A 15,866-nucleotide genomic window follows, 5' to 3' on the forward strand; every position below is an offset into this window, starting at 1 on the left:
GTATCTGTACTAAACATCAGTGTTATTGAAGAGACATGCAGTCTTGTTCGGGTGGGGGGGCAACCCCTAGTCTGTGTACCAGCACCGGGCAGCAGCATGCCAGAAACCAGGCCACGCAAACAAGCAAAGCCCCAGCCACGGGATGCAGGCAGCTCTCGAAACCACACCACCCCCGGTTCAGGGAAAAACCTCTCTCTACAGAACTGACCCCTGGTGGCCCAAAGGTTGGGGGCCACTGGTTTAGGTCAGGGGTCTCCAACCTTGGCCAGTTTAAGACTTGTGGACTTCAACTCCCAGAATTCCTCAGCCAGCCAAAGCTGGCTGAGGAATTCTGGGAGTTGAAAGTCCACAAGTCTTAAAAGTAGCCAAGGTTGGCGACCCCTGGCTTAGGCGATTAAACTGACAGGTCTGAGCTACGGTTTAATTTCCTCTGGTGCCTCTATTTGGGATTAGGTCTGTGCTCATATCGTGCAAGCCATCCGCATGGAAGCCACGCGTGTCCGAGAAGAATGGGAACATGCCATTTCCAGCAAGGAGAATGCCAACTCCCAGCCCAACGACGAGGATGCCTCTTCGGACGCCTACTGCTTCGAGCTGCTGTCCATGGTGCTGGCCCTGAGCGGCTCCAATGTAGGGCGCCAGTACCTGGCCCAACAGCTGACCTTGCTGCAGGATCTCTTCTCCTTGCTGCACACAGCTTCTCCCAGAGTCCAGAGGCAGGTTAGTGTTGAAAAGGCGGCACCTTCTCCGGCTGCGGGATGCTTGGCTCCCGAGCCAGGGTTGGCTGACCTCTGTGGCTGCCCCCTTTCAGGTCACCTCTTTACTGAGACGGGTCCTGCCGGAAGTCACCCCAAGTCGCTTGGCCAGCGTCATTGGGGTCAAAGCCCTGCCTCCAGCAGATATCAGCGATATCATCCACTCCACGGAGAAGGGAGACTGGAACAAGCTGGGCATTTTGGACATGTTCCTGGGCTGTATTGCCAAAGCACTCACTGTTCAGCTCAAGGCCAAAGGCACCACCATAACGGGCACGGCTGGCACGGCAGCCGGGAAAGGCGTTACGACTGTTACTTTGCCAATGATTTTCAATTCCAGGTTGGTAGCAGTTACACAGGGACGCGGTGGCTCAGTGGGTTAGGACGTTGAGCTTGTTGATCAGAAGGTCGGCAGTTTGGCGGGTTGAATCCCAATTGCCACATAGCAGAGTGAGCGCCTGTTACTCATCCCAGCTTCTGCCAACCTAGCAGTTCGAAAGCACATAAAAATGCAAGTAGAAAAATAAGGACCACTACGGTGGGAAGGTAACAGTGTTCCGTGCGCCTTTGGCATCTAGTCATGCCAGCCACATGACCACGGAGACGTCCTCGGACAAGCCCTGGCTCTTCGGCTTTGAAACGGAGATGAGCACTGGCCCCTAGAGTCGGAAACGTCTAGCACGCATGTGCGGGGGAACCTTTACCTAGCAGTTACACAGTTTCCCATAGCCCACGGGACTTTTTTTTTTTAAAGATTTGTGCTTCAAAAATGCTGTCCATTCTAATTTTATTTTATTTTATTTCTCCCTCTAGTTACCTTAGACGAGGCGAAAGCCATTGGTGGATGAAGGGCTCAACTCCGACGCAGATTTCAGAAATCATTATTAAGCTCATAAAAGACATGGCAGCTGTAAGCTTCCTTTATCTTAGCATTACCTCTTCTGCTCTGCGGTTCACCCAGAGCAGTTTTGCTCAGGTAGACTTTAGCATTTTTTCCTCTTCGTGTGAAACATATTCATGCTCTAAACTGCTTCCTTGTGCAGGGTCACTTGTCTGAAGCTTGGTCTCGTGTGACAAAAAATGCCATTGCTGAAACAATCATTGCTTTGACCAAAATGGAGGAAGAATTCAGATCCCCTGCACGCTGCATCGCCACAACTCGTGTAAGAAAGTTGACTTACCTGTTATCTCTGCTTCTCATCCATCCTCTTTACTAATAGTTATTCTTATTAGTTTATAATACAAAGATAAACATTACTAATAAATCTGTAAATTGTCAAGATCTAGTCTGATTGGAGGGACACAGTGGCTCAGTGGGTTAGGACGCTGAGCTTTCGATCAGAAGGTCGGCAGTTTGGCGGGTCGAATCCCGAGTGCCGCGTAACAGAGTGAGTGCCTGTTACTCGTCCCAGCTTCTGCCAACCTAGTAGTTCGAAAGCACGTAAAAATGCAAGTAGAAAAATAGGGACCACTACGGTGGGAAGGTAACAGGGTTCCGTGCGCCCTTGGCGTCTAGTCATGCTGGCCACATGACCACGGAGATGTCCTCAGACAAGCACTGGCTCTTTGGCTTTGAAATGGAGATGAGCACCGGCCCCTAGAGTCGGAAACGACTAGCATGCATGTGTGGGGGAACCTTTACCTTTACCTTTTTTAGTCTGATTGGAAGAGAACCCAAGCCCCAGGAAATAGATAAATCAGCAATTGCTCTAACCGTTATGTTGCTAAATGAGCCTGTCCTCCTTCCTGCAGTTGTGGCTGGCCCTGGCCTCTCTCTGTGTCCTTGACCAGGATCACGTTGACCGCCTCTCTTCTGGAAGATGGATGGGTAAAGATGGACAGCAGAAACAGATGGTGAGGAATAAGTGCAAAAAAAAAAGCTGCCCCCAGTGTATCTTTCAGAGTTAGTCCCCCTATCTTTTGAGATACTGGAGTTTCTCAGTAAAAGGAATGTGATATTCTTTGCTTCTGTGTTAACGTTTCAGAGTGCAAATACATCTTGTGTTTTGGAAAGCAAAGGTACATATCAGCTTGAGCCAGTTGACCGAAGCTGATCTTCCCAAGCTGAGTAGAGTTGGGCCTGTTTAAGCACTTGGGTGGGACACCAGGAAGCAACCTTAGATGCAGGAAGCTGAGGAAAAAAATGGAAGGAATGCCAGCTATAAACAATCCACAGATAGGAAATGAGTTTGTAATTTATTTCATAAGCTGATTAAAGCCTGGGAAGGAGAAATTCAAAATGCTCAAAATCTTTGTTTATTATTTAATTATTTATCATGTGTTTGCTGTCGCCAGTAAAAGAGGGATGGACATTCCTACCACAGTTTCCAAAAACCCCTACCTTTCCCTCAATTCTTACATGAAAAGTCCTTCTTGAGGTGTCAAGTTTCTCAGGAAAATTAAGGAGAAAAAAAATCCTGTGCTTAGAAAAAAAAAGTCAACAGGAAACAAGCTCAACTCTAAGTAAAGAGTTTGCTAACCTTAGACTGATCTTTTTAAAATCTTTCAGCCGATGTGTGATAACCATGATGATGGAGAAACGGCGGCCATTATCTTATGCAACATCTGTGGGAATCTCTGCACAGACTGTGATCGATTCCTCCATCTTCATCGGCGAACAAAGTCACATCAGCGACAGGTGACGTATGACTCATGCTTCCCAACCCTCTGGGGAGAAAAAAAAGTCATATTTAAAATTCCTCTTTTTTAAAGATGGCATCCAAGTTCATAATTTGTCATCTGCTAGTCACATGAGAAAAGGTCAGAGTAGGAATTTGCTTTTGTCAATCTGTGGTGATATATCATCACCCCAGATCTGCAGGGAAAGCCTGAACCAGTGTCAGGGCTTGGATGGAGAACAGAAGCTGAGATTAAAACCTCTCAAATGGAATTACCTAATGATTTGATTCATTATTTTATTTTACTTTATTTTATTATGTTATTTTATTATGTTATTTTATTATTTTATTAAGTTATTTTATTACTTTACTACATTATTTTTATTTTATTACATTATTTTATTATTATTATTTCATTATTTATTTTATTTATTTGCAGCCCATGTGACCACAAAGAGACTTTAGGGGAGAATTTGCTTAGCAGCAGAACCTCAGTTTGCTTCCAACAGGCCACCTTATTTTATTCCCACTCTTTAGAGGGAGGAGGAAAAAAAACTGCAAAAAACCTGAGCATTTTGCTACTCACAAGTCTGCTTGCAATCTGGGCAGAAAGAATATGGGCAGTCTCAGGGTTGAGTTTTGAGTTGCCAGGTGGTCTCTGAACTCACTTCCCTTCCTGCAGGTGTTTCAGTGTGGAGGGGTTAGTATAAGAGTGTCTTCTCCTTATGTGTAGTATGTGTAGAAGCAGGTGAGCTTAACAATGCAGCACCATAGAGTTTGCTCCTAGCAGAGGCCTCTTTGCCCTTTCCAAATGTTCTTGGACGCTGTGGGCAGCTCAGGGTGGGATTCTCGGGTGCCAGGTGGTCTCTGAACTCATTTCTCTTCCTGCAGACCTTTCCATGCCTGTCCAAGTAAGCTCATCAGTGCAGGGTGGAGAGGAGCTGTTCTAGCTGGGAGCTGGAATTGGCCCTTGTTTGATTGGCCTTCTTTATCTGGTGCTGGTTTCTGTTGATCTGGCCATTGGATAGCTTTGTGAAGCTTTGAACTGAAAAATGGAATCATTATTACCTTGTTTTTTATTTTAGATTATTATTTTATTTTATTGCTTATAAAGTCAAATAAGAGAGAAATAACTTAAATATACAAAAGTCCATATTTCGAAAGTCCAGAGATCCCTTTTTGAGAGAGATAAGGATGGATGGATGGATGGATGGATGGATAGATAGATAGATAGATAGATAGATAGATAGATAGATAGATAGATAGATAGATAGATAGATAGATGATAGATAGATAGATAGATAGATAGATAGATAGATAGATAGATAGATAGATAGATGGATAGATGTGTATTTTTATCACCTAGGCTCCCTAATTACAAATCTTAATAAGTGTTTGGCAAACCCAACAGGTGTTCAAAGAAGAAGAAGAGGCTATCAAAGTAGATCTCCATGAAGGTTGTGGTAGGACTAAACTCTTCTGGTTGATGGCACTAGCCGATTCTAAAACCATGAAGGCTATGGTGGAATTCAGAGAACATACAGGTAAAATTTATTTTTAATTAAAGTTTTATTTTTATCACTTGAATGGTGGCAATGTAAAATACATTGAGCATTCTGAGAATGTGTCATACAATGCTCATTCATTCGTTCGTTCGTTCAGAAGTATTTTGAGCACCCAGCTCAATGAGATATGTGATGATTTACGTCTCTTAGTTCTGGAGATGCAGGAAACAGCATACTAGCTTCTAGGTTGAAGACACTGGCTTGCATAGAATAACACAAGCAGAGTTGGAAAAATACTGATTCAGGCGCACTGATCAAAATGGGTCTTTGCGCTTACATCATGAACTTGACTGAAATTGGAATCTAGTTGGCAGCTTCTCTTTCTCCCTTAACTTGTCTCTCTTAACATCTGCCTGGCTGATTCCATCCTGCAGGGATTGTTCTGTACCAGCCTGCTACCGGCCCTGCAGAATAGGCAGGGACAACCCCTTTTAGAATAAGGCAAGAGGCTGGAATTACGCCTGCCAAATTTATTACTACAAAAACAAACAAGACACGAACCAAGAAACCGGAGCTTTAAGAAACACGAACTATACAAGCGGTTGCCTTCAGCAAACCAGCCCTCCCCACACATTCCCCTTATATAGAGTTCAGGGCGTGGCTTCTCTCTGCCTCCTTCCGAGAAGCCCCATTGCCTTCCTCTGTCTACTCCTAATTGACTGCCTCCTGCGTCGGGCGTCCTTGAACAGGGCCAGCTGTGGGTCATCTTCATCCACGCTGTCAGGCTCACACAGCTGGGTCTCCGTGGTGACCAAGTGGGAGGGGCCTGGCTGAGGGCTCTCATCAGCAAGATCTTCAACCTCCTCAGCAAAGTCTTCAACCCCCTCAGCAAGGTCTTTAACACCCCCCTCCTCCTCCTCTGAGTCATCCGACCCAACTGCCGAACCCACAGGCTGACCCTGAATCACAACAGGGATAAACACATTCTCGGCTCCTCCAGTTAAACCATGTCATCTATTGGGACCCTGAAAATGTTCATTGTCTGTAGCAGCACCTGTCCTCTGGACGAAATTCACCCTCAAGATCTGGTCCCACTCTGCTGTTTTTCAGCCAAGCCATTGAGACCTGGCTTTTTCACCCAGGTCTTTAGCAAGGGACAGTAGCACTCTGGCTTCTTCATAGTTCTCTTTTTTTTTTAATCTTTACCTTTGGTTTTGTTGATTGGATTGTAACCTCTTTGTCTGATTGTTGTGAGTTTCCCAGAGTCATTGAGAATTGGGTGGCATACAGGTTCAAACAATAATTATACTACTTCAGTGCAGAAATGATGCCCGATGGGCGATTTGTGCCCAGCGCCTCATGTACTATATGCATGAAAGCAAATCAGAAAAGTACAGTGTGTAAATTCCCTCCTTGCAGGATTTTCCCAGGGAGTCCTGTTTGACGCACAGACCTTTTCAGGATCTGTCGCTGACACCTCTGGTTCCAGAGGACCTGGCAAGTAGATCTGTCTCTGTACCAAAAACCCTGCAACGCTGCTGCCGTTCCTCATTAGGCCAAGCACATTTTTCCTTTTTTTTTCCTGCTAGATGCTTCAGTTTTTCAGGGCCTGCAAAGCCACGGCTGCTGGGTAGATCCTTTGCTCACGGTAGAATGGTTCGTATTTGCCTGACTTGATAATACGGAAGTTTTCTTCTCTTTTCTTTCTGGTTTGGATCTAGGCAAGCCCACCGCAAGCAGCTGCGAAGTATGTCGTTTCTGCGGCTGCCGAAACGGAACAGAATTATCGGCTGTCGGCAGTGTCTGTTCAGATGCTGACTGCCAGGTCTGTACCCCCAAAACTCTGAGCCAGTCTTAGAATGTCCGAGACGAACTACTTGGAACTTGCGAACGTCACTCCTGAGTGGCATCTCTAGGAGGATAGCTCAACCGGGCCAGTTCTGGGTGAAGCTATAAGCCAGCACCCAGCAAGGAATGGGCAGAGCAGGGCCAGCAGCTGTCCTCTTGAGGGTTCCCCTATAGATGTTGGCCAAAGCAGGACAGGACCCCTTGGCATTCCTGCTGCTCTTCATCCTCCTGCCCATTAAAATGCCAATTCAAAGGGAAAAAAGAAGACTTATCCTTCTGCGCATCAGACGTCAGTCTAAGCAGCTTTGGGTACAGTGGACAAAGTTTTCGTTCAGACTCTCATTCGGCGGACTAATGTCTGCTGAAAGTAGAGATTGTACGGCCTGTTTATGGGGCACGATGGCTCAGTGGCTAAAGATGCTGAGCTTGTCAGCTGGAAAGCTGACAGCCTGGGTTCGAAACCCGAGCGCCATCCAACAGGGCGAGCTTCCTTCATCTGGAAGTTCAAAAGTATACAAATGCCAGTAGATAAATAGGTGGGAAGGCAACGGTGTTCCCTGCACCTTTGGCATGTAGCCATGCTGGCCACTTGACCACGAAAAATGCCTTCAGACGCTCCCTCCAGCCAAGAAACCAATGAGCACTGCCCGCTAGAGCTGGAGACAACTGGGCAGGGAAACCTTTTACCTTTACCTGCAATTTGATGTAAATTTAGAGTTTGCAGACCCTCCCCCTTAAAGCTGCCAGACGTGGGCTCTCTTGCCTGTTCAAAACATGTGTCTGACTGAGGGGAGCAGTTAGCAGGCAGAAGAACAGTTCTGCCATTCCTACCGTGACATTCATTTTAAGATTGCTACGGGTTGGGTTTTTTTTTGTGTGTTTTTTTTTATCCCCTGCAAAGAACATTGATGGAGTTGTTGCTGACCCTTTCCTAGGAATATGCTAAGCTCGCCTGCAGCAAAACTCACCCTTGTGGCCATCCTTGCGGAGGAGTCAGGAACGAAGGCCAGTGTTTGCCCTGCCTGCATGGCTGCGACAAGAGCACCACCACCGCCCTGAAGCAAGACGCCGACGACATGTGCATGATTTGCTTCACGGAAGCACTTTCAGCAGCTCCCGCCGTTCAGGTGTGCCTCCCTCCCTCCCTCTCTCTCTCTCTCTCTCTCTCTCTCTCTCTCTCTCTCTCTCTCTCTCTCTCTCCATTTTTTTAAAACAAATATTTTGCTTGGCACGAAGAATAAGCATTTAAAACATTTAAAATAAGTGCCAGGGGACCTGAAATAAGAACTGAGGATCATGTGAGCGCTGGTTGCCAGCAGCACGTGCACAGGAAGCAGACCGAAAGTCACTAGTTATGCACACCGGCTAATGTAAATCTTAAACGGACCCGTTCACTGCACAGAATGAGAGTCATCTTGGTGGCCATGCAGTCCACATGCTGGAATCACCATTTTGGGGACCTGGTGGTTTCATGGCAGGGATCTGCAGGAGGCACCAGGGACTCCTAGGCCTGGCTAGGACTTGAAGGTCCCTTCCCAGGGCTCCTTATAGGGAACTGGAAGCAGAATTGCCACTTCCTCCAAAGCCATACAGGGGTTGGAAAATGATGTCAGGAGAAGTTGAGAGACAAATAACACTTGCTTTGGGTCAAATGTGCCAAAGTGGTGCTTAGCCATCAGAGTTAGGAAGTTGCCTAGCTAGCAAAACAAAACAAAACACGAAAGACAAACCATTGGTAAGCCGGTTTTTATGGAGAAAAATCCATCGAAGACTTGAGCACAAATTACAGCCAAGCTCTGCCTAGCAGGGACCACGTGAAGGGATTTGATGGAAAGGAGAAGGCAGTTTTCCTCTGATCCTACTGCCAAACCCCTCTCTTGATTTCACTACGAGGGCTGGAGGGCATCGATTCATCCTCTGGATTCACTCTAAGGGTGGCGAGGGCACCAGTGAAGCCGCTGCCAACTGCAGACACGGTGCAGCAGCTCAAGCCACATTCCACTAAATCCGAGGGGATAACGCGCACCACTGCGCTGATCGGCTTCCAAGCCTGGTTTAATAGGGTCCATTGCTTTTTCCCCAGGATCATCTTAATCTGGTCTCCTGGTTTTCCCCACTATGTTTCAATATTCCACTTCAGTCATTTTAAACTTGAATTAGGTGCAAAAAGCAATGTGAAAAATAAAGCTTGACGTGGGATTAAGCGAACTAACACTTTCACTGGAAAGTGAGAAAGTTACCTGTAGAGACTGCCACAAGTACCATGTCAAAGACCAGATTCTAGTCCAAATGTGGTTTTACCGGAATAAAATCAGAAATCATGGTGACCCTCCACCCTGGTTAAACACAGTACTTGGCAGTTAACGGCTGAGGAGTATGGCAGAGCTCACAAACACATCATTTTCCTTCCTTCCAACTGATACTACTCATACATATCAGCCACCACATTCCTTACCACAAGTTCACTGGGCTAAAAGTTATCCAACATGCTGTTCCAGGGGACTCATATAATTGTGGTCAGGTATCCAGGGCTTTTTTTCTTTTTTTTTGTCATAGAACACCCAGAACGGAGTTCCGGCACCTTTTTTGGATGGAACCTTGTAGAGTAGGCAAGGCGGGTTGTATGATGTGTGAGTTCCGACCCTTTTTTTTTTTTTTACAAAAAAAGCACTGGGTATGACACCAAATGTGTTTATGAATTCCAAATCAGGGCTAATCATGGCTGCTAAGAGACAAAATGGTTGTGAAAAAAAAACCTTGCAGTTAGGGAAAGTTAAGGGAACGTTGAGCTTTGGTGGATCTATCAAGGAGTTATCAGTGCAAATTATTCATAGTTCTTACTTTCTCCAGCTGGACTGTAGCCATATATTCCACTTGCAATGCTGCTGCCGGGTTCTGGAAAACCGATGGCTTGGCCCCCGCATTACTTTTGGGTTCATGTCCTGCCCCATTTGCAAGGTAAGTTACAGAGTCAAGAGTTTCTTTTAAGCATCTGGTAATTTACACTGAAGGAGACACCTCTGTTACCGTTGATTTATCGGTTGATAATCTTCACGAATTAGAAGTCTTGAGTTTTGGAAGAAGAAGAAGAAGAAAAAAGAATTGCATGTGTTTTCCATTGGTTTTCATAGTGATCAATTACCTTTATATACTTTTCCTTATTTTTAGCTAAAATATTTACTTTACTTGCATATTCCATATTTAGGATGTTTGGCAACTGGCTCATATTTATGACTGGTTGCACATCCCATAGTCACGTGACTGCAGTTTGTGACATTATTTTTTTTTGCCAGTTTCAGAGGGGGAGGAGAAATGCCCATTAGGGAGAATGGGTTTGCACTGAAGAGATGATTTGCTTAACAATAGTCATAATTGGGTCCTTTTACATGGCTGCCTCAATTTATGACAACCAAAAGTCTGGTCCGAATTGCTTTGGCCTGTCTTGTTCTTTCCTCTTCACAGAAGGACTGTTTGCACGAACTGACTAGTTGTCACTTGTTTCTGTACCAAGCAAACTATGATCTCTTTCTCTTTTTTTGCCCAGTAAACCGCGATTTGTGGCTTACTGCTTCTTTCCTTTTTTTAACACAACAGAACAAAATAAACCACGTGGTATTAAAGGACTTACTTGATCCAATCAAAGAACTCTATGAGGATGTGAAGAGGAAAGCCCTAATGAGGCTGGAATATGAAGGGCTGCACAAGAGCGAAGCCATCACAACACCTGGAGTTCGGTTTTATAACGACCCTGCTGGCTTTGCCATGAACAGATACGCGTATTACGTTTGCTACAAATGCAAGAAGGTATGATCCAGATTCAAATGGCGGACATGAGATGTGTCTTTCAGCATGATTGATAAATACGTTGAGCCACATATTTACTATATATTGAGCCACATGATTGACTTGTATATTGAGCCACATATTTTTTAATGATAGCACTACGATTGCTCCAAGCAAGTTATACTTGACCACAAGTATGTGTGTGTGTATATGTGTATGTATACACTTAACAACATACATACACTTAACAACCAAAGTGGGGGAGACTTATTTCTCAACTTTCAGCGTACGAACTCTTGTTTTCAAGAACTTTTTTCTTTCCTCTTTACTTTCTAAATTTTCTTGCATCTCCTTACAAGTGGCCTTTCTTGCCCTTTATTCAGCATCTTTTCAGTTCCTAAGACCTTTTCTTCTTTTCTCCAGATGCTTTTACCTGCCCTAGCAGCTTTTAGCCCAACCCAAGTCCCTCCTTGAAGGGGAAAGAAATTCAGATGTAGGGACAGGAATTCAGACGAAGGAAAAAGAATTCAGACCTGAGTCGATAGAGAGCTTTGAACCAGCCAGGCAGCCTCGTCTCCAGAAAAAGAACTCCCCCGAGTGCTGCCCGCTGAACTTTTATTCACCTCCAATCTTACAAAACCTACATCAGTCTCATACAAAATCATTGGATTATTCAGGTGCCTATGAGATCACACAAAAACAAGGTAGCATAAGATGCATGTGAAGGCTTTATCATAGCGTTTCCCAAACCACCCACATGCTAGCCCGCCTGCCAGCCAGGAGAGTGTGCTCTCACTGAAGCTAACAGAGGAGCCTGCTAGGGGGGAACGGAAAGGCTGAAGGGTGAGAAACCAAATTCTTGGGAAGCCAAATTCTGGCCGTTCCCACACCTCCTTTCACAGTCTTTAAGGTGGTTCATCGCAGCCACTCCCAGAAGCTTTGCTGTTCCAGTCACACCTAGTTGGAATACATTTGGAATTAGAGCATCTTTCAGATGGATACATCCTAATGCCCTTTCTATTATTTGATTCACATGTTTCACGTGTAATTGGTATAACTTCCCATTACTCTCAGCGTTGAATGTATTTGCTTCGAAAGCACGACACCTTTATAGTTCCTGACTGACCCAATTTCATAATAAATCCATTCCAAGTGGAGTTTTGAAACAAAATTTTTTGTTATTGGATACTAATGAAAATCCTTCATTCATACCCCCCTTGCTTTTCCCCCCCTTAAAGCAGATAATAGCTGCAAACCCAAAATAATGTAGTTAAGATGTCGTTGGAGGCCTCGTTAACTATTTCACTGACTCCCCGTTTTCTGGAAGCTGGTGCAGTGCTCGGCTTTTCTTCTTGGTTTCCTCCTCCAGGCTTATTTTGGTGGAGAAGCCCGTTGTGATGCTGAAGCTGGACAAGGAGACGATTACGACCCCCGGGAGCTCATCTGCGGCGCCTGCTCTGATGTATCGAGAGCTCAGGTAGCAAAGCTTTTTCCTTCTGTCATTTCAGCGACATGTTCAATAAATCAGGGGTCTCCAACCTTGGCAATTTTAAGACTTGTGGACCTCAGCTTCCGGAATCAGACAGCTCAGCAGTTGTCGAAGTTGGAGATCCCCGCAATAGATCATGCATCTTCATATATCTTAAATAAGAAGAGTCAATGTTCACACTCTTCAGCTTAAGCTGTTTTTTTAAAATCTTTTCTTCTCCCCCCCCCAGATGTGTCCCAAACACGGTACAGATTTTCTAGAGTACAAATGCCGCTACTGTTGTTCGGTGGCCGTTTTCTTTTGTTTTGGGACCACCCATTTTTGCAATGCTTGTCACGATGACTTCCAGAGAATGACGAGTATTCCGAAAGAGGAGCTTCCTCACTGCCCTGCAGGTAACAATTTAAAGTGTCATTAAAATTATATTTCTGGGTAGTTTGTGAGTTGTCTTTGATCACTGCCAACTGCAGTGGTGTTCTTCCAGATGGGGTTTAGAAGCCTTAAAATAAACTTACTTAGATTACCAGTAGTTTTGCCTAAGAATTTCCAGTGTAGATTACGATAGGTCAGTCACATTCAGCTGTGCCTGTGAAATGTCATACATTGTGAGAAGAAAAAATATTAAATAATATTAAAAATATTATGAAACAAAGTCAGTTGCAATGGTCTAGCTGTTCCATGGTATTAAAGGGCCCATTTTTGTAATCTGCATGGTAAAACTACACCAGGTCAAATAGATCCTAGGGAAAAAAGGTGATTAAATCCAAGGCAAACATGCAAATAGGTAGCCTTCCACTTACGACCACAAATTCTATTGCTAAGTGAGACATTTGTTGAGTTATGCCCCATTTGCCACAGTTAAGTGAATCACCGTAGTTTAATAAAACGGTTGTTAAGTGAATCTGGCTTCCCTATTGATTTTTGCTGGTCAGGTAGTTCCAAAAGGTAATTAAATGACCCCGGGACACGGCAACGATCATAAATATGAGTCAGTTGTCAGGCATCTTGAATTTTGATCATGTGACCAGGGTGATGCCCGAACAGTTGTTTGAAAAACAGCCATAAGTCACTTTTTCCAGTGCCATTGCAACTTCAAATGGTCACTAAAGTACTGTTGTAAGTCTAGCCCTTTTCCCCATCTGGAGTAAAAAAAGAAAAGAACAAAAGTCTTAGGAAGTGAAAAGATACTAAATAAAGGAAGAGGGCAAGGAAGGTCATCTGTGTAAGAAGGTGCAAGAAAATTTAGAAACTACCTGTATTATGAGGGACTCCAAAGTTAGGCTCACAAGAGCAAAGTGCATAGAAGCCCTTTATTTTTTATTATTATTTATAAAGTTGACTGGCTGCCCATTTTGCCACCAGGTAACTCTGTGCAGCTTATAATGGTAATTACGTATAATTAATAATTATATTATTTTCATTATAAAATTATAAATTACATTATACAAATTATATTTAGATATACAAATTATAAATATATTTTTTTTAAAAAAACGTAAATAACGAACCTAAATAATAATTTATAAAATTTACTGGTCACCCATTTTATCACCAGGTAACTGGGCAGCTTATAATCATAATAATTATAGGTAGTTATTAATAATTATATTATTTTCATTATATTATAAAATTATAAATACATTATACAAATTATACAAACGATACTTGGATATACAAATACAAGTTATAAACAAATAAAAATAGTTAGAAAAATATTACAACCTATAAAATTTATTGGCCTCCCACTTGACCACCAGGTAACCCTGGCCAGCTTTTAGCCATAATAATTACGAGTGGTTATTAATAATTATATTATTTTCACTGTATTGTAAATACATTATACAAACGATACTTGGATATACAAATACAAGTTATAAACAAATAAAAATATTTATTAAAATATTACAACCTATAAAATTTATTGGCCTCCCACTTGACCACCACATAATAATTATGGATGGTTATTAATAATTATATTATTTTCACTGTATTGTAAATACATTATACAAACGATACTTGGATATACAAATACAAGTTATAAACAAATAAAAATATTTATTAAAATATTACAACCTATAAAATTTATTGGCCTCCCACTTGACCACCACATAATAATTATGGATGGTTATTAATAATTATATTATTTTCACTGTATTGTAAATACATTATACAAACGATACTTGGATATACAAATACAAGTTATAAACAAATAAAAATAGTTAGAAAAATATTACAACCTATAAACTTTATTGGCCTCCCATTTGACCACCAGGTAACCCTGGGCAGCCTGTAATCGTAATAATTATGGGTGGTTATTAATAATTATATTATTTTCACTATATTGTAAATAATTATACAAATTATATTTGGATATACAAATACAAGTTATAAACAAATAAAAATAGTTAGAAAACTATTACAACCTATAAAATGTATTGGCCTCCCACTCGATCACCAGGTAACCCTGGGCAGCTTTTAGCCATAATAATTACGGGTGGTTATTAATATTAAAGAACATCATCCTTAGGTCCAGGGATGATCTTTCATCTTTCTGGCCTGGACTGAGGGGTTTTTAATTTAACTTTAAATTTTAAATTGTTTTAATTGTGGGCTAGTCTTAATTTAATTCTATTTTAATTGTATTTATTTGTATTGTTTTATTTCGCCCTGTATACCGCCCTGAGTCCTTCGGGAATAGGGCGGTATATAAAATCAATCAATCAATCAATTAAACAAACAAACCCTTCCTACGTCTCCCTGGCCGTGCAGCTGGCTCGGGCCCGGGGAGGGCAGCAGCCTGGGCGACGGGGATGGGGAGGGAAGCAGCCCGGACGGGAAGGAATGAAACCCCGTTGACGGCCGGCTTCGGCCTCCCTCTCTCTCTCTCTCTCCTCCCCTCAGGTCCCAAGAGCAAGCAGCTGGAAGGAGCCGAGTGTCCTCTCCACGTCGTCCACCCGCCCACCGGCGAGGAGTTCGCGCTGGGCTGCGGCGTCTGCAGGAACGCGCACACTTTCTAGCCGCCGCCGAACGGCGGGAACCAGGCCGGGACCATTTGGCCAGCAGGGCGCCGGGGGGCCTGCCGCGTCCCCGAGCTCAGCCTCCCAGGCGCTTGCATGCGGCTACGACGCGCATCGCCCTCCCCACCCCTCCCGGGGCCTGGCCGAGCAGGCAACTCCGGAGGCCGCTGACTTCGCCCCTTCCTCCTCCTCCTCCTCCTGAATGCCGGACAGTGGCTGCCGCGGGCAGGGCTAGGGCGGGAGGCAGGCAGGCAGCGGCGGGATTCCCCCCTCACCCCTTCCCCGTTCGGGCTCAGCCGCAGCCCTCGACGTGTCAACCACTCTTCGATCGCGCTGCGTAGATCTTATATCTGTATATGTATATATGCATATACACGTATGTGTGTATATCGAGGGTCTTCCAACTCGGCCCTTTTCTGACTTGTGGACTTCAACTCCCAGAATTCCTCAGCCAGGCCCGCTGGATGAGGAATTCTGGGAGTTGAAGTCCACAAGTTACAAAAGGGCCGAGTTTGAAGGCCCCTGGTGTATATGTATATGTATGTGTATATATATATATTATATGCGCCGTGTCAACTGTCTGTCCCGCCTCGAGTCCTGGATTGTAAAACGGCGGCCTTCCTTTCCTCCCAAGCTGGGGGCTCCGAGGGCGCCGTCCGGCCGAAGTGCACTTCCGAAGGCGCCTCCCCGCCCAGCAGCGTCGCCCAAGGGAATGTAGCCTCAATAAAGCCACGCGGGGCCTTTTCCTACCTGAGACTCCTGAGGAGAATTCTTGCCGGACGGAGGGAGGGGGGCGGAGAGGGAGGGGCGGGGCCGCGCGTGCGCCGTGCGCCCTTCCGCCATCTTGACCG

At 44.3% G+C, this 15,866-nt stretch overlaps 1 protein-coding gene across 1 annotated transcript in view; it reads left to right on the forward strand.

Moving 5' to 3' along the window:
• Positions 1-15,764, forward strand: part of MYCBP2 (MYC binding protein 2) — a 150,102-nt gene extending 134,338 nt beyond the window's left edge. The window contains 14 exon segments of the mRNA XM_083362364.1: positions 454-720; positions 812-1,095; positions 1,569-1,665; positions 1,799-1,918; positions 2,508-2,609; positions 3,265-3,393; positions 4,785-4,917; positions 6,600-6,703; positions 7,662-7,853; positions 9,577-9,684; positions 10,321-10,530; positions 11,879-11,986; positions 12,228-12,393; positions 14,900-15,764. Of these exon segments, the coding sequence (XP_083218490.1) occupies positions 454-720; positions 812-1,095; positions 1,569-1,665; positions 1,799-1,918; positions 2,508-2,609; positions 3,265-3,393; positions 4,785-4,917; positions 6,600-6,703; positions 7,662-7,853; positions 9,577-9,684; positions 10,321-10,530; positions 11,879-11,986; positions 12,228-12,393; positions 14,900-15,015 (2,136 nt within the window). The 3' untranslated portion in view covers positions 15,016-15,764.
• The last annotated feature ends 102 nt before the right edge of the window (positions 15,765-15,866 follow it).

The sequence above is a fragment of the Vipera ursinii genome (assembly GCF_947247035.1).
Source record: "Vipera ursinii genome assembly, chromosome: 4".
NCBI lineage: Eukaryota > Metazoa > Chordata > Lepidosauria > Squamata > Viperidae > Vipera > Vipera ursinii.